Source organism: Ursus americanus, chromosome 15 (assembly GCF_024610735.1).
Source record: "Ursus americanus isolate L20-20 chromosome 15, mUrsAme1.1.p, whole genome shotgun sequence".
In the NCBI taxonomy this organism is placed as follows: Eukaryota; Metazoa; Chordata; class Mammalia; order Carnivora; family Ursidae; genus Ursus; species Ursus americanus.
In genome coordinates, this window is record NC_142141.1 from 2,509,407 (window position 1) to 2,527,799 (window position 18,393).

Genomic DNA, 18,393 nt, shown 5'->3' on the forward strand with positions numbered 1-18,393 from the left:
TTTTCAACATAAGCATTTTTTTTTTTTTTTTGGTGGGGGGCTGATATAGATATTCAGACCATAGCAGTGGTCATAGTGATGCCCCAAGGTTCTATGCATTCAAGAAGACTAGTTTGTGGTAAACCAGCTTTGTGGCCAACAACTCTATCGTAGCCTGAGATTCCCCTTCCCTGCTGGTAGAGAAGACCCAAGGTATGAACATATACCCCCTCTACCCCTCCTTGGCCTACCATCTCAAGGCTAGATTCCACAGTCTGGCTGCTACCTCTCCCATCATATATACCCACATACATGTATCTTTAGGTCTTTGGAGCTGACCCCCATACCATGAAGTTGCCTTGTGCTCCATGATTTTGTACACGCTCTTCTCTTTGTGAAGGATCACCTTTGCCAGCATACTGCTCTTCTTCCTTCAAGGCAGAGCTTCCTCAGCTTGCCCTGCCCACTCTAGGGCAGAGTTAGTCTCTTCCTCTTGTGTTCCACATTGCCTTTTGCTCGTTAGTACATTTTTGAAAACTGTCTATTGTATATTTTCATGCTAGATTCCTCCATCTTTCCAGGGGCGAGCCACCACGTCAAAACTCAGACTCTGAGTGTTTATAAAGTGGACGGAGCTCCCAGTATTAGGGGATGTCCCAGGGTCCTTGACCTAGTTCAGGGTTCCAGCTTCCTGCAGTCATCTTGCATAAGTTTGCACCATAGCACTGCCTGCCCTGGGCTTCTCTTAGGGCAGACTCAGAAGGAAGTGCACCTTCCTGAACTAACTGATGTCTAGATAGTGGTGGCCGAGGAAGAGGGTGGGACATTATAACTCAGGTGACCCATGAGTTTCATTTTTGGGTGCAAGCCAGGTCAGTGGGATGCCTCACATTGAGAGAGAAGAGCTCAAGCCTGAGGAAAGTGACCAACTGCTTCTTCTCCCGGGTAAGACCCTCCTCTAATTCCTCCTTGCTTCAGCCCCATCCCCTCACCTTCATCTCTCCAGCTTGGCCCATGCTAGCTGAGTAGAGGCTGGAATGACTAAGCCAGCTGGTCCTCAATGATAGCTCCCATCCTTGGCAGGGGTCCCTGGGATCCTTTTCAGAAGGAAGACTCACCTCATGTATCTGATTCATCTGAGTTAAGCTGAGAGGCCAACTGTTACTCAAACATGTGCAGACCCTGGCTGAGTTCTGGGAATCTAGTGATGTGGGAGACATGTCCCTCCCCACCAGGCTCAGCTGGAAGAGGCAGACATGAGTACATTTACTGGGAGTGTAAATATTGAGGTTTCTTGGAGGAAGCTTCACAGTCTCTGGCATGTAGAAATACTGAATAAATGTCCAATAGAAGAGTGAATGAATAAGAGAGTAAATGAATGAAAGAATGATTGAGTTAGCTGGGCCTCAAAAGGAGAGCGAAAGCTTACTCCGTGTAAGGGGTTGGCCCTTTCCTGAGATTATAATTGCCTCAGTCACCCCATTTTAGTCTTGAAATAGACCTGTAACATTTGGGGAGTTAACATTCCTATTTGACAGATTTGGAAATTAGGTACATGTGACTTTGAGGAAATTTGTTGGAAACTGATTTCTTAGTTCTCTGAATAAGGACCCCATCCCCACCCCGCACCCCCAAATTTTTCAAAGCTGTGTTAGCACCTATCTGTGTCAAATGCTGTGCTGGGCTGAAGATGCAGATGACTCAGACACAGTGGTTCCAGGCTCGAGGAATACACAGTGGTTCCAGACTCGAGGCTGGACAGCAAGAGACAGGGCGAAACTTGTAGTCAGTGTGGCTGGAGTATGAGGGGGAGGAGCAAGAGAGGAAGCTTGGGGCCTGCAATTCTATGATAAAGAGTTTTACACTTTTTTCCCCCCACAGTGGGAGATATCACAATGTGAAGGTTTACCTCCTTTCTTAGGGGGAGATAGGGCTGGGGAATGGCATGATAAAATCTGTTTTTGCACAGTCATTCTGGTGATGTGTTGGGAGTTGGTGGTGCAGGGAGGTGGACAGTATCAGTTTGGAGGTTGTTGGAATAATCAGATGGGAAGAAAGTCTAGGGCAGTGGCAGTGGGAACCAGGAAGAGGGGATACGTGGGAGAGCACTTTCCATTCTTAGCTCTTTCTTCCTGAGACCTGATTGCATAGAGGAGGTGAGGGTCAGGAATGTAGACAGTCACCTGAATAGCTGTATGAGTGAGCAACCTTGATGTCTCCAGCCAAGGTGGAGGACAGGAAGAGTTTCATGGGGAAAAGTGAAGGAGAAAATGAATGTATCTTCAACCATGGAGTTTGAGGAGTCTCTCCAGCATCTGGAGAGTGATGTCTAACAGACCATCAGAATTTGGGATTTGGCTCAGGACGGGGATTTGGGAGCCCTGACACAGAGGTTTTAATCAAAACTTGGAGATGATACAAAGGGCTGTGGAGAAGAGGGCTGTGATCAGAAACAGGGGTGGGGTGGGGCATTGTTAAAGGGGAGAGGAGAGAAAGAGTTTTGAAGATTATGAGGGACTCAGGAAGGAGGCCCAGGAAAGACTGGCTGTTGAAGCCAATGGACAAGAATTTTGCAGTGAAGAGAATACTCATGGTTTGCATGCCTGACAGAAGACAGTAGGGGTGGGGACTGAGGAAAAGACCGGGATGGGGCAATCAGCAGCAAATAGGTGACCACGAGGAGGGCAAATTCATGGGCATGATGGGAGTGGAAGGTGGGGAGGGGTTGCAGGGATGGGAAGGTATCTTCCCCCGAAGTCTTGCTGTTACAGGAAGAGAGGTAGACTGATTCAGTGGACAAATCCCTTCTGCCCATCTTGGGGCCTTTACTGCATTTCCCTTTTCCTTTACCCCTGAAAGACACCTAAATCACTGAAGCTCCCTTGGGAACTTCTTGGAACAGCAATACCACCTCTAGCTTGAATTAGCAAAATACCAGACATATCTACAGTTCTTTACAGTATGCAAAGGACTGTCAGAACCATTAACTCCTTTAATCCTCACAAGAACTGAATTTTTGTTCTGTTATAGAGGAGGAAATTGAGGCTTAATTCAGATTTAGCTAAATAAATCTGAAGCCACACTCTGCACAAGGTTCTTTTGCTCTCATTATTTCATTTGCCCCACACAGGTCTTTGACATATGTTGGTCCCCATTTGGCAGATGAAGAAACTTAGGCCTCCATATTGGAGACCTGGTGCTAGCTCCTTTGGGGAGAGCTGGGTCCTTAACTCTGAGCACAGGGCTCTTTCCATTCTGCATCATTATAGCTTCCAAAACCCACCCCTGAGCTGATGTTTCTGTTGCATATTAAATTTCCCAAAGCATTTTTCAAGTCTTATTTCATTTAATTCTTACAACAACCTTGTGAAAGTAGGTATCTCCTCCCACATGAAGAAACTAAAACTCAAAGAAGTCATAAATGACTCACCCGAAGTTATGCCACTAGTGGAACCCCTTTCTGAAGTGCAGATTCATCCTTGTCCACTTCTCTCTTCAGGATGAAGTTTGTACACCTTAGCTTGGCAGAAAGGCCATCCATAGTCCAGCCTGCCTGCTTCTCCAGTGGGTCTTTGGCTCCTTGTTACCTCATACCCTTTGTTCCAAACCTCTAGAACATCTCTGAACTCCCAAGCACAGTAGCAGGTCCATTTCTTACTGCCTGCGTCAACCGTACTGTGATTGTTGGTAAGGCTGTGAGATCCCTCAGGACAAGGCCTATGTCTGCTTTGTACTTCAACATCTGGCACAGTAGGCATCAGGAACTGGTAAATGTAAATGAGTGACAGAATGAATAAATGGCGTTGGGATTAGAAATCAGCCTTTGCAGTGCTCTGCTAATATATGTGCTTCTGGAAAGTAGGGGCCTTCTGTTTGATTACTAAAGGATCATTGATGGTCAGAGGTTCTGAGTCTGCCTACAGCTTTCTTCCTGGTCCCCTTCTGAAGGACGAAAATTAGGGGTCACAGCCTCTGAGGGCCTATAGACTATGTGGTTCACCCGGGCTGTCCCTTTCCTCCTATAGGTGGCCACCCTCCATTGTGGAACCACATGGACTCCATTGGGCCAGTAGGGTTGCAGCAAAGGGAAGGAGCTCCTGGCTGCTCCCAGGAGGGCTTGCCCTGCCCCTCAGACAGCTCTGAGCTGGTAAGTTCAGCACTGGGTTTCTGACTCATGCCTATTCAAGGCTATCAAGAGCAGGATCAGTTGAAGATGCCATGGGGCCATGGGCTCACAGCAATGCAGTCCTTTCTAGTTTATCAAGCCTTTCAGATCTGATCTAGTACCTTTGTGGCTCCACACAACAGCAAGTTGGGGATTATCTTCTCATTTTACAGCTGAGGAAGAGGGGGCTTAGAGAGGTAAAATGATTGGAGTTTTAACTCGTGACAGGAGCTTGAGCTGAGGTATTTCAGTTCCAAAGGTGTTATTACTTTTGCCACCTTGCTACACAGGTCCTGTCCCTGACCTAAATAGTCTAGAAAGGACCCTCTTGGGGTTTTCTGGTAGAAGACTGTATTCATAAGGGACTTCCTTCCCCTATTTCTCTAGTTACCCCTGCACATCTCCCTCCCTTCAAATGGCCACTGCAGTCAGGCCCACAGATATGATTTCAGTGCTGAACTCAACTTGGAGGTTATTCTGCAGCATAGTCCATAGGCCTCAGGTTAGCTCAGACTGAGTTTCTCTTTTCTGTCATCTTGACCAAGATTTAGAAACCCTTGCATATCACACCATCAAGCAGGAAACACTTGTGTAAGTCATTTCCTATCTCCTAGTCTGTTTCCTCATCAGTCAAATGGAGGAAAATAGTCTAATCCTTTGACCCCCTGGAGGATTAAGTGAGCTAATGGAGATAAAGGACCTGTACAGAGGAGGCATCTGTGAAAAGGTTCTTGAATTGTTCCCTGCAGTTTCTTTAGTTTTCCAGTTTGTTCTGACATCTGCTGGACTTGGCTTATTGCCCAAACTGTGGGGGCATCACCCCTCACTGCATTTCATGCTCCCACCTCACCCTTGTTCAGTCTCTGCCCCAGACCCTGCTGTCAACATTTCCTCTGTATGCAACTCATGGCTGGGCCACAGAAGTGAGAAATGACATGGCCCCTGGTACTGGGGACTCAGGGGCCTTCTGAATATTATTATTTTCTCTGGAATAGGGCCACACAGCCAGGAAAAGTGGCAGGGCAAGGACTCAGTAAGTTTTCTCATCCTATGGGGTTTCTTCACTGCAACCTTCATCAGTTTTGGGTTATTTTCAGGTGAAATTGCTTGTTTCTATAAGGCTTCACATTCATGTGGAAACACCTCTTCAGTCAGATCTGGGTTCAAATTCCACTCTGTCCCTTAATAGCTGCTTGGGTTATGCAGATGACTGTTTCTCTCTGAGCCTCAGTCTCCTCATTTGTAACATAACCTAGGAATAACCCTTCCTGGTGTGTGTGGCTGCTAGAAGCATCTCCTATAATGTAAACATGGAACTGAACATCTGGCACTCCAGTTAGGGTCATTTGCCTCCTTAGGGATCTGTTTTCCATTCTCTTCCTAAAGCAGAGGTGGAACTGAGTCACCCCCATCTCCCTCACTGAACAGCCTCTCCTCCCTGGCTCCCCCTGCCTCCTTATTCAGATGCCTGGGTGGTTACTTTACAGATACGGGTCCAGTGTGGAGCAGTGGGTCATAGGAATGGAATTCCTGTGGAATAGGTGGTGAGGACCTGGGAAAGGCTAAGCCCAGGAGAACAGAGTCACAGGTTGGGACTCCAGCAAACCCAGGGAGGCTGCTGGCGTCTCTTTGAAGGACAGGCCAGAGGGTCATCTGAGGGAGGTTTCCACATAGAGGTGGAGTACAGGGGCTCCTCTTAGCTCCCCCACAATGGGCTACTGGTGGGGAAGAACCTTGGGTGTCCCATCCTCTGCTTTCTGACTGCCTACCCCTCCCATTACTCTGATTCACACCTGGCCACCCTTCCCCCAAATCCATCCCCTCACTCTGAAGAAAATCCCTATATCCTCTTCCCCAGATTTACAAATGGCTTGTTCCCTTCCTTCATTTAGGTCACTTCCTCAGGGAGAACTTCCCAGACCAATATCCAAAAACACCTTTTCTCCCCTGGTCACTCTCAAACTTCTATTCCTGCCTTAAATAAATAAATAAATTTAATAAATAAATAAATAAATGAATGAATGAATAAATAAATAAATAAATAAATAGCTACCGTTACTACCAGAACCATATTATATGTTTATTTGCTTATTTTCTGCCTCTGTGCTGAACTCTGGGCTCCACAAGAGCAGAACTCACCTGGTTATGCAACATATAGTGCTTAGAATAGTGTTGGGCCCCTAGTAGGCGCTCAGTCAATGTCTGTGGAAAGGATGGCCGACTGCTGGGAGGACTCTCCTCCACAGTGTGGCCTCCAAGTTCTCCGGAGCTGAGCTTACTTAGGCTCCAGAGCTAAGTGGATTGGGAGAGGGAAGCACCTGACTTGAAATTCATTCCCACATTTGTTCATTTGTTTGCTCATTCAATGAATGACAACTCACTGAGCAGCCCACCTCTGGGTACTGGAGCCAGAGCGAATCAGTGTTATAACAGGAGAGGCCTCCAAGAAATGGAAGGGGCAGGGGACATAGGGATCTGAGAAGGAGCAGCCAGAGAATGGAGCAGGAGGAGGAGGTGGGTGTGTCTCCCCTCCAGGAAGGAGCCTTCTGAGAATGCAGGAACTGAGTATGGGCTGTGGGCAGCAAGAGAACCTAGGTGTGTGAAGAGGTGAGGAGTGGGGCTGGGCAGGTGCTGGGGAGACCAGCGAGGCTCAGAGAGGACTTAGGCAGGGCTCTAGTCAGCCCCTGGGAAAGCTAAGGGACGTGCTGTTCTGGACTGGGAAAGGGGGGAGCAAGCTGGGCAGGGCGGGCCTGGTTGGAGTCAGAGGACTTGGCTAGGCAATGGGGCTCCTGCCCAGATATTAGCCTGTTTCTCCCCAGGTGCTGGAGTGTCTACAGCAATTCAAGGTGACGGAGACACAGCTGCAGCAGATCCAAGCCAGCCTCCTGGGCTCTATGGAGCAGGCACTGCGGGGGCAGGCCACCCCTGCCTCTGCTGTCCGGATGCTGCCCACATACGTGGGGTCCACCCCACACGGCACTGGTGGGTGGCATAGGCCAAAATGGGTGGCCAGGCCTGGGGAGATAATTCTGATCTGGGGGACGAAGAAGTCCTTTATCCCTCTTCCCATTAAGGTTCCCAACTCGAAGCTCCCTTAATGAGACTTTGTAGTCCTTGGGGATGTTTCTGGGAGGCAGAGGGCTTGGTCTCACCAGCTGCATGCCTTTCTGTGTCCTGTTTGCCCCAGAGCAAGGAGATTTTGTAGTGCTGGAGCTGGGGGCTACAGGGGCCTCACTGCGTGTTCTGTGGGTGACCCTGATGGGCACTGAGGGTCATAGGATGGAGCCCCAGAGCCAGGAGTTTGTGATCCCCCCAGAGGTGATGCTGGGTCCTGGTCAGCAGGTGAGAACTCATTGCCCAGTCTCTGGGAACTGGCTGGGTGGCTGGGGCTCTGGTGGACAGAGCTGAGCCCCCAACTTGTCCCACAGCTCTTTGACTTTGCTGCCCACTGTCTGTCTGAGTTCCTGGATGCACTCCCCATGGACAAACAGGGTCTGCAGCTTGGGTTCAGCTTCTCCTTCCCTTGTCACCAGACGGGCCTGGACAGGGTGAGGCAGAGTCGGCATGGGGACAGTGGGTGGAAGGGTTGTAACCCCATGAAGGCTGTTGGAGGAGTGACCCAGCTTTTCTGCCCCCAGAGCACCCTTATTTCCTGGACCAAAGGTTTTAGGTGCAGTGGTGTGGAAGGCCACGATGTGGTCCAGTTGCTGCGAGATGCCATCGAGAGGCAGGGGGTGAGTGGAAGCAGGGGCAATGGGAGGGCTGCCTGTGTGGCTGGGCCTGGGGCCAGCACGCAAAGGCTGTGCCTGTGCTTCTGGGAGGGCCTGCTTTCCTTTTCTATTTATATCCTTTATCCAGTTTAACCCTGGGGCAAATGTTGCTACCATTCCCATTTCATTGGTAAGGAGTTTGAGGCTAAGAAGGGTCAAATAAATTTTCAGGACCATAGGGCAAAACAAAGATGAAAAGACTTGATCCTGTCTTCAAAGACCTCACAGTCTAGTGGAAAAGCATTCTGACAAAGGATTGTCCCTGTCAAGAAGGTGGTTACAGTGACTCTGGTAGCACTGGGAAGGGCACACTAGGACTTGGGCGGGGGCTTGAAGGAGGAGTTTGCCGGGTGCATAAGCTGGGGCTGGGGTGGAAGGTCTGTTTTCAGAGAAAGGTATATGCAAACACTTGGATGTGGAAGAAAGGTGGGTCTGGATCCATCTGGACTAACTGCAGTGATGCTAGTGGGTGGAAGTCAGGGCTGGGAGGGGCTGGCTTGGGAAGCCAAGTACCTACAGTGCGGTCTTCAAGGTGCCACGCTTGCTCACAATCATCTTGGTCCTGTGGGGAGCACTGGTGTTCTGGAGGTAATGACTGAGGTTGGGAGACTTTGAGAGACCCAGGGCCTGAGTAGGGGGTGGAAGAGACAAGGGGGAGTGTGGGATGGGAGGAAAATTCTCTACGAGGGGTTGGGGGGGGAGGACCTAGAGTATGTGTGTGGGCATGAACACGCATTGTGTTTCATGGACTCTGAGCACTTCCATCAAAGCCAAGGCCTTAGCCTTGCCCATCCCCCAGGTTCCCTGCTCTGCCCACTTAGGTCAGCCATGACCTCTGCCCTCTCCATTGTCCAGGCCTACAGCATCGATGTGGTTGCCGTGGTGAATGACACAGTGGGCACCATGATGGGCTGTGAGCCAGGGGTTGGGCCGTGTGAAATCGGGCTTGTTGTAGGTGAGCCATGGGCCATTTGTGGTGATGGGTGGGGGGTACAGCTACCTGATGGGCAGGTCCTGATGGATTCATCCCTGCCAGACACTGGCACCAATGCATGTTACATGGAGGAGGCAAGGCATGTGGCAGTGCTGGATGAGGACCGGGGCCGCGTCTGCATCAGCGTTGAGTGGGGCTCCTTCAGTGATGATGGGGTCCTGGGACCAGTGCTGACCACCTTTGACCATGCCTTGGACCGAGAGTCCCTGAATCCTGGTGCCCAGAGGTGGCCTGACCTTCTGCTCTAGGGCCTATCACTCTTCTGCTTCCTTTCTCACTGCTGTCCCTGAACTCAGGCCCTTAGGCCCCTCCCTATTGCTTGCTCATAGGGTTTCCAGGTGGCATCTTGGGGGGCCCTGGCCTGGCTCAAAGAAGGAAGGGCTCAAGATTCTAGAACCCATAATTTTCAACTCATAGCCCTCTCTTATTACTAACAGGTGTTGGGGATTGGGGGTAGCAAAATGTTCCCTGTCCTCCAGGAACCCCTCTGAACCTAAGCCAGAGGGGGCAGTGGGGTCTGGATAAACATCCATCTATCTCCTGGGAAGCCATTGCTTCTGGAACCTCCAGTCTGGGGGACCCCAAAGAAAATGATCTTTCTTTTGGGGCCCTTGGAGGTGGGGCCAGGTGGGCTAAGGGCTTAAGGAAATCTCTGTCCAGACACCCTTCTTACCTGTAGGTTTGAGAAGATGATTGGAGGCTTGTACCTGGGTGAGCTGGTGAGGCTTGTGTTGGCTCACCTGGCCCAGCGAGGCGTCCTCTTTGGTGGCTGCACCTCCCCTGCCCTGCTGAGCCGAGGCAGCATCCTCCTGGATCATGTGGCTGAGATGGAGGAGTAAGTAGGGAAAGCCAGTGGGCTTAGACAAGGAGCTTCTTGGCTTGGGAGAGGGGAGGTTGCTCTGTCCCCCAGGTAGCCATGGGGCTGGGGGAGGGCAGGAAGCTTTGGGGCTACTTGAGTCCCAAAGCAGTACCCTGTGTCCCTCCAGCCCCTTGGCTGGGGCAGCCCGTGTGCATGCTCTCCTGCAGGACTTGGGCCTGAGCGTGGGGGCCTCGGATGCTGAGCTCGTTCAGTACGTATGTGCAGCCGTGTTGACTCGGGCTGCCCGGCTCTGTGCCGCCGCCCTGGCTGCTGTTCTCTCCCGCCTCCAGCACAGCCGGGAGCAGCAGATGCTTCAGATTGCTGTGGCCACCGGAGGCCGAGTGTTTGAGAGACACCCCAGGTACTGGAAATACACACAATCCTGTGTGGGCAAGCAGCAGGAACATGAGTGTTTTCCATAAAGACCCAGAGGGCACTCAGGCACCATGTGTGTGAGGCAGTGGGTATGAGTGGCACCTGAGCAGAGTAAGGTCAGATGGGGACTAAGGGAGGCCAGAAGAAGTCGGAAGAGAGAAAAGATGCTTCCCTTTGGGTGTGCAAGGGAGGGGAACTCTGGGGGCACTGGGAGCACTGGAGACACTGGGCATAAGGTTGATGTAGAGCTGGATTTAGAACTGAAGGGATCTGAAGTGATGGGGCCCAGGACTTCAGCAAGCCCTGGGGCTCAGGGTCAGGTGTCAAGCCAGGTATGCCTGCTTTGTGTCTGTGTAGTTTCCTCAGCGTCCTGCAGAAGACTGTGATGCTCCTGGCCCCCCAATGTGATGTCTCCTTCATTCCCTCTGTGGATGGGGGTGGCCGGGGCGTGGCAATGGTGACTGCTGTGGCTGCCCGTCTGGCTGCTCACCGGCGCCTGCTGGAAGAGACCTTGGCACCTTTCCGGTTGAACCATAATCAGCTGGCAGCAGTGCAGGCACAGATGCGGGAGGCAATGGTCAAGGGGCTCCGAGGGGAGGCCTCATCCCTCCGCATGCTGCCCACTTATGTCCGGGCCACGCCTGATGGCACTGGTGAGGACCTGGCCTGAGTGTGGGGCTGGGGTGTGGGTTCCTGGAAGTCACAGAATGTGCTTTGTCCTGACACTGAGGACCTCTGTCCCACAGAGCGTGGGGACTTCCTGGCCCTGGACCTGGGGGGCACCAACTTCCGGGTGCTCTTGGTGCGCGTGACAGCAGGAGGTGTGAAGATCACCAGCCAGGTCTACTCCATCCCGGAGGATGTGGCCCAGGGCTCTGGACAGCAGGTAGCCAGAGCTTGGACCTGATGTCAGGGGCAGGGAAGGACCAGGGCTGGGCCACCCCCTGACTTGCCCTCCACCTCAGCTCTTCGACCGCATCGTGGACTGCATTGTGGACTTCCAGCAGAAGCAGGGCCTGAGTGGGCAGAGCCTTCCGCTGGGTTTCACCTTCTCCTTCCCATGCAGGCAGCTCGGCCTCGACCAGGTGAGGGAGGGCCAGGAGAAACCATCCCCAAGGGTTTTCCACCCTCATACCCTTCATGGAATGGGCAGAAGGCTGGGGAGAGGGCTTCAAGTATCCTGGGCTGGATGGGGGAGGGCAGAAGCACGGCTGGGCTGAGCCAACACCTAGCCTCGGTTTCACTGGACATGGTGGGTGCAGGTGGAGGGGGTGTGGTAAAATGGCCTGGAAACCAGGGCTGTAAAGAGGCCTGGGATGGAAAAGATTATGGATACCCCTGGGGACTGCTAATGGGCAGGAAAGTGGAGCCAGGTTAGGTGTGGGCACTTGGGAGCAGTATAGGCCCAGCTCAGGGCTGATGAAGGAACACATTGACTGTAGCCCACAGCCCTGGTGTACTGATCTAGGAGAACTGAGGGGAACAGCACTCGTTCCTAGTTCTCGAAAGGGCTCGGTTGCGCGGCTTCTTTGCCCTACCTCCCCTTCCCAAACTTGCTGTGTCCCTCTCCTGCCTGGCTTGGTGTTGGGTGGCTGACCGGAAGGGCAGAGCCGCAGGCACGGATCTAGACATAGCAGCACTAAGCCTACACCTCTGCATGGCCTTCAGCAAGAATGCTCGGCTTCTGAGTGCACACCCCTGACGCCTGTCCTGGAGACAGCTCCTCCCATACTCTGGTCCAAGCTCCCAGGAGTCTCCTCGTCAACACCCCCAGCTTCTGCCAAAAAGCCTCCTGTGAGGAAGAACTTGCTGCCCCTGAAATTGCCCACTATGTTCTTCCTGAAAAGCTCTGCCTACTCTACCCCACCCAGCCTTTGTGCAGTGTTCAGCTGTGCTCCAGCCCTGACCTCTCTCAGACACATGCTTCTGTACTTGGCTTTCTTTTACACAGTGGCCCTTTGGAATCAAGCATTCAGCAGTGTCTCTCTGCTGATCTGCTCCGCTCTAGACTAAGCATGCTGGTACCATTTGATTATTCCTTGTAAGGTGTGAGAAGCAGGTGGGACTCAGTATGCAAAATCAGGTGCGCAAGAAGAAACACGGCCCTATTCATTTTCTAGAACTGAACTTAATTTCTGTGTTGAGCCCACATTCTTTTGGGGGGGGGGGTGATAACTTAATGATAATCAATTTGGGGACCTTTATCCCCAGATAGGGGCCCCTTTCAGCTGCATAGCATCCTTTGCTGTGTGTGGGCAGACACTCTGGGACCTCAGGAGATGTTCAGGCCCCAGCTGTATGGACTCTGCCACTTCCTCTCTTGACACCTCCCTTGACAACTCACCTTCCCCTCCATGGGGAAGGAGGACAGAGACCTACTCTGCTATCAGATCACTCAAATCTCTTCTGTGTCCTCCCTTCCCACAGGGGCATGGCCCAGGTAGAAGCATAGGACACCCTACTCAGGAAAGTCCAAAACCTGGCTCTGAGGGCCCCCCAGCTCCCCTTCCCCAGACCAGGGGTCTTTCTTTTGTCTGGGAGCAGAGAAGTATTGCTGCTACTTGTAATCTGGGTTCCCCCACATTAGCCCTCCTTCTCATTTGCCCTCTCACTCTCTGGTTTCTGGTTTCTGTGTTTGAGACAATGAGCATTGAGCACTCTGGCTGTGGTTACATAGGGAAAGGGATAAAAGGAAATATTGTTGGGGGAAGCGTCAGTTCATATCTCTAAAATCTTCTGCCCCAAAGATTTCCTTTCTTTCTTTTTTTTTTTTAAGGTTTACTTAGTTTAGCGAGGGTGCAGGTGGGGGAGGGGCAGAGGGGCAGGGAGAGAGAGAATCTTGAGCAGACTCCCTGCTGAGCATGGAGCCCAGACGCAGGGCTCTATCCCACCACCCTGAGATCATGACCTGAGCCGAAATCAAGAGTTAGACACTCAACTGACTGAGCCCCAGGGCACCCCCGGAAAGCTTTTCATGCCTGCTCTACATCTCCTGCTTTGGGCAGAGCTGTGATCTTCTAACAGCAGGAGAATAATTCCCCCTGCCCGCTCCCTCAGAGGAAGCACACTTAGGAAAGAATAGTCCTAGACTGTGTAGCCCATCACTAAGTTCACAATTTAAGGCCAGTTTCTCCCAATAAAGGCCCATCTGTCTTGTCTCCTCCCATCCTGCCTAGGTGTTCTGGGTTCTGGCTTTCCCTTTTGTCCTTCACTCATTTCTGGAACACAAGTGAATCTCCTATCGATACGGCTCCGTCCCTAATTCCTCAGTTTCCTTATTCTCAAGTAACTCTTATCAGTTCTTTCTAAAAGAGCAGAATTTTCTGTCATTTGGACCTCTGAGCCTTCTCTGTCCTCCCCCTTCTCATACATAGCACTATTTTACCTGCTCTGTTCATTCCTAACCCAATTATGAAGGGCCATTCCTTCTGGGCAGCCGTCTTAAAACGTCCAGACTTTCAGACCATCTGAGCATTCTGGCACTAATAATAGAAGACACAGGTCCGATAGTTATTAATAGGTTTCTTTACATTGGAAGCCTCCTGGGGAGTTAGGTGGGGGCAGAGGGCAAGGCCCTCAGCCATGTGGCAGAGTGGGCATGGAATCCTGCTTGGTGAGGGGGGATATCATATGCTTCTGATGGGATACAGACTTTGGGGAGGGAGAGTGAGATTCCAAGGGCCTTCACCTTCCTGTCCCACCTTTGTCCCACCCCAGGGCATCCTCCTAAACTGGACAAAAGGTTTCAGTGCATCAGACTGTGAGGGCCAAGATGTTGTGTGTCTGCTGCGGGAAGCCATCGGGCGAAGACAGGTGAGGGGTCTGCCTCCAGGGGTGCTTTGGGGCTGTGGCAGGACTTGAAGGGAGCAAAGGGTCTCCTGCTTCTTGACCTGGGGGGGTCGAGTGGGTGGCTCTCTGCAGTAGAGACCTCTGGGTCCAGCGCTGGTTGCCATGACAACTGTGTTGCCCAGCAACTAGCAGCATCCTTTTGTGTGCAGGCAGTAGAGCTGAATGTGGTTGCCATTGTCAATGACACGGTGGGGACCATGATGTCCTGTGGCTATGAGGATCCCCGTTGCGAGGTCGGCCTCATCGTTGGTGAGGAGGGCCCTGCTCTTTTGTGCTCCTACTGCCTGATGTTAATTCATTGCCTCCTGTTGATTCCTCAGGTTGGACGTTCCTCTGGCCTTGGGGATGTGGCATCATTCCTGCCTGACTCAGCTAGGCCCTGCAACACTCATTTAGGCTGGGTGTCTGAACTTGGCTCAGCTCAGCTACTGATTCATAGTCATTTAAGCTTTCTGAGCCTCAGTTTGCCCTTCTGTTAAATGAATATGAGCTTTGGAGTCATACAGATTTGGGTGGAAATACTAGCTCTGCCACTTCCATCTGTAGGACCTTGGCCAAATCACCAGAGCCTCGGTTTCCTTCTATGATAGAGATAATAGTAACACCTATCTCAAGGATCGTGAGGGTGAGAGGAGAGGGAACAGTGCCTGGCCCATGGTACACACTCAATGCTTGGAACTGGGTAGAGGCTGGGGGTGGAGGACACAGAATGAGCTGTGAGTGTCCTTCAGGTAGCCCAAGATCCTGTCTTTATTAAGCATTTCTCCTCTGGCCAGATAGGGGCTGGATGAAGAGACAGAAAGACTATACATAAAGATGGGGGAGATACCTATCTTCTCAAAACCCAGCATTTAGCGGGGATTAAGCCCAGGACAGATGTAGCAGTCAGAGAGAGCTGAACCTGACTGTGCACAACAGGGTGACAAGGCCAGGAGCAGAAAGGAAGTGGTCCTAACACAAACGGGACTTGAAAAGAGGGTCTAGGTCAGGGAGGAGGGCTCCCACAGCTCTCTGGGCATCAGTCTCCTAGGGCAGGAGGTATGTGGTAGCCACCTTTTTGAAACTGGGAGCTTCTTGAACATAGAGCCTAGAGTGGGGAGGTGCTCAGGTGAGGTATGCCTAGATTGCTTTATGAATAAACTGGTCAGAGGAAATCCAGGTGGGGCTGACAAGGAGACCACTTGCCTAGAGCTGACCATGTGTTGGTGAGAGGAAGGGGATATCTTTACCCAGAATGTGCCTTCTGCCTAGAATGCCTTTCCTTTCTGTGCTTCTTGGCTTCAAAGTCAAATCCAAACATCGTTTCCTCTCTGTAGCTTTTCCTGAACCTCTAGGCGGGAAGACTCAGCTGTGCTCAAGGCTCCCATGATGCTCTTCTTTGCACTTCTATTTGGGTGCATACAGGCAATATCAGAGTTAGCGGCTTATTGCCCACCCCCTGGCCACTGTGGGGCTCCTCATGTCTGATTCCTGTCTATGTCCCCAGCTCCTGACCCAGAACCTGCTAGTTTAGACTAAAGCTCTGGAAAGCTAGTCAAGGGAGCTTGGGCCTCTCAACTGAGGACAGTGGGGGAGCTTTCACAAACCTATCAGGGGTGCCCTGGCATAGTATGGAAGATCCACGGATGCTGGTGCTCGTAGGGAAGTCAGTGGAGGCCCAGAGGGGCTGATGCTGCCAGGGTCTGCAGAAGGAATGTCCGAAAGGAAGGCAGACCAGGACATAGGACAGGTTGTGAGTGTGGGGAAATGGAGAGGTAAGAACGGAGCCCAAATTTTGCCATCTCAGTTTGGGAAGGGCACAGAGGGTCTTATCTATGTCAGTAACTGACTTCTACCCTGTCTGGCCTCTCTGCAGGAACTGGCACCAATGCCTGCTACATGGAGGAGCTTCGGAATGTGGCAGCTGTGGCTGGGGACTCAGGCCACATGTGCATCAATATGGAATGGGGTGCCTTTGGGGATGATGGCTCTTTGGACTTGCTTAGAACCTGCTTTGATGCAAATGTGGACCAGGCATCCATCAACCCTGGCAAGCAGAGGTATGCGTGGGGCTGGGCAGGGGTAGCGGGTGGTGGCTGGCACTGGTTATGGTAGCCAGTAGGGTCTCCTGACCTTTGTGCTTTCATGCAGCTTTGAGAAGATGATCAGTGGCATGTACCTAGGGGAGATCGTCCGCCACATTCTCTTGCGTTTGACCAGCCTTGGAGTTCTCTTCCGGGGCCAGCAGACCCAGCGCCTTCAGACCAGGGACATCTTCAAGACCAAGTTTCTCTCTGAGATTGAAAGGTGCCTAAGGCCTGTATTGCCTCCTTCCATCTCCCAGAAGAATCTATCTATCCACTTCGGGTAAAATGCTGGCTGGTGGGAGGTCTATTCCAGAGTATGGAGAACTCAGGAGGTGGGAAAGCTAATGCAGGACCTTGGCCCTCTGTGCTCTATTCCTTCCTGTCCCCAGTGACAGCCTGGCTCTGAGGCAGGTCCGAGCCATCCTGGAGGATCTGGGGCTGCCCCTGACCTCAGATGATGCCCTGATGGTCCTGGAGGTGTGCCAGGCTGTGTCCCAGCGGGCTGCCCAGCTCTGTGGGGCGGGTGTGGCTGCTGTGGTGGAGAAGATCCGTGAGAACCGGGGCCTGGAAGAGCTGACTGTGTCCGTAGGGGTGGATGGGACCCTCTACAAGCTGCACCCCCAGTGAGTCTGGGTTCTGGGATGGGCAGGGAGGAATGCCCCGGTGGGATCTGGCTGGCCTGGGCTCACCTCAGCCCCCCACGTCCCACAGCTTCTCCGGCCTGGTGGCAGCCACGGTGAGGGAGCTGGCCCCTCGCTGTGAGGTCACCTTCCTGCAGTCGGAAGATGGGTCCGGCAAAGGTGCAGCCCTGGTCACTGCAGTTGCCTGCCGTCTTGCCCAGATGGCCCGTGTTTGAGAAAGTCTTCAGAAACTACTCTTGCTGGACCAGGGCCCAGGTTCCACTGTCCCCAGCCACCCAGGACTCCCAGAATAGCCCACGTGTGGCTCTTCTGCAGCCGCTAGCCTTGACCTCTGGCTTTCCCAGAGAGAAGTAGCACTCGGGTTAGCAATATATATATATAATTTATTTACATTCACGTCCGCTAAAATCCCTACGCGCCCTGGCGGCCGGGCAAGGCTGTGTACATAAGGCCAAGTGTAAGTGCGCGAATGCACTTAAGACAGAGTCAGGGCACGAGCTTCACACAACAGGCCCCACATCGGGGAACCGGCCAGCCCCAGGAACGGGCACACCACGGCACGCACACTTGCCATTGTCCAGCCCGGGACTCCCATTGCATATTCACATGCCCTGTTGGGCAGGGCTCCTCCAGGCTGGGGGCAGGGAGAGGACCAGGCAGGAGCCACTGGGTGTCCCTGGGTGGGTGGGAGAAGGGCAGCATGTGAGAGGCAGATGTGGACTGACACTGGTGTGAGAGACGTGAGTGGCCTCTGGGTGTACAGCATGAGATGTGTGTGTGTAGTCAGTGGGGGGGAGCATGTGAGATGAGCACACGAGACATGCATGGGCACGTGCCCGTGTGGTGGTCGTGTGCCTGAATCCAGGGGCCTCCCCTTGTCCAGCTGTGGCCCTCGGTCTCACAGGCTTGGAGCCAGGCCCCTCAGATGTGCCCCTACCTGGCAGGCACAGAAATGTTTGCATAAGGTCCAGCTCAGGCAGGGGCTCTGGGGGCCATGTCCCAAGCCCAGCGTGTGCGTGCATGCCCGTGTGTATGCAGGCTCCTGGCCGGGGCAGGAGGAGAGGTAGCATCACACGCACATACATACACACAGATGGGCTGGGCCTGGCTTGGGCTCTAGGCACTGTCCACCCGGGGCCCCACAGGCTGGGGCAGGGTCAGAGCAGGTGGCAGTGCCAGCCTGGCCAAGCAGGCCTTAGAGGGGCGGAAGTGTGGGCAGGGTCTGAAGGGCCGGTGTTAAGGGACAGTGTCTGCCAGGAGGGGGCCTGTCCACACAGCTTCCCCTGAGTATGGGGAAAGGGCCCCATCTGGCTTCTGCCCGTCCCTGGCGGGTGCCAAAGCTGGTGAGAGTGTAGGCATTGTAGGCCTGCCCGGCCTCAGCACTCCGCCTCTGACACCGTGAAGAGGCCAGCGTCGGGCTGGCCCAGTCCGGCTACGGCTGCAGCCAGCTGGCTGAGGTTGCCATTGGGGAAGTGCCGCGCCTCCCACAGGTTGAGGATCATGGCTGTGGGGCTGGGCTTGGAGGCAAAGAAGCTGAGATGGCTGTGGAACGGAGGGGACAGGAGCCAGTCAGCAGCCCTGCCTCATCCCTGGCTGCACCCTTCTGCCTCTCAGCCCGCCCAAGGGCATGACCTCCCCTCGGCCAAGTGCACTGGAGACCCTGGCTGCTGGTGGATGGGGTGCAAGCCCCATCGA

At 52.9% G+C, this 18,393-nt stretch overlaps 2 protein-coding genes across 9 annotated transcripts in view; one reads left to right on the plus strand and one right to left on the minus strand.

Moving 5' to 3' along the window:
• The first annotated feature begins 699 nt into the window (after window positions 1-699).
• On the plus strand, window positions 700-17,090 carry HK3 (hexokinase 3). Of its 5 annotated transcripts, none has more exons than XM_045800206.2 (19): window positions 705-924; window positions 4,005-4,126; window positions 6,964-7,126; window positions 7,332-7,486; window positions 7,573-7,692; window positions 7,783-7,878; window positions 8,770-8,869; window positions 8,951-9,134; window positions 9,588-9,743; window positions 9,877-10,128; window positions 10,500-10,795; window positions 10,889-11,028; window positions 11,108-11,227; window positions 13,860-13,955; window positions 14,141-14,240; window positions 15,847-16,030; window positions 16,122-16,277; window positions 16,447-16,680; window positions 16,769-17,090. In XM_045800206.2, the coding sequence occupies exons 1-19, from the start codon at window positions 861-863 to the stop codon at window positions 16,911-16,913; spliced, it is 2,883 nt and encodes a 960-aa protein (XP_045656162.2). In that variant the 5' UTR covers window positions 705-860; the 3' UTR covers window positions 16,914-17,090. The 5 variants fall into 5 exon arrangements, with proteins under 5 accessions (XP_045656304.2, XP_045655994.2, XP_045656162.2 ...); XM_045800284.2 differs by having other exon boundaries at window positions 706-924; window positions 9,895-10,128; XM_045800038.2 differs by having other exon boundaries at window positions 704-924; window positions 7,573-7,878.
• Window positions 17,061-18,393, minus strand: part of UNC5A (unc-5 netrin receptor A) — a 61,879-nt gene continuing 60,546 nt past the window's right edge. For all 4 annotated transcript variants that reach the window (XM_045800444.2, XM_045800598.2, XM_045800521.2 and 1 more), the window contains one exon: window positions 17,061-18,240. In XM_045800444.2, the coding sequence (XP_045656400.1) occupies window positions 18,075-18,240 (166 nt within the window). In that variant the 3' untranslated portion in view covers window positions 17,061-18,074. The remainder of the gene's footprint in view (window positions 18,241-18,393) is intronic.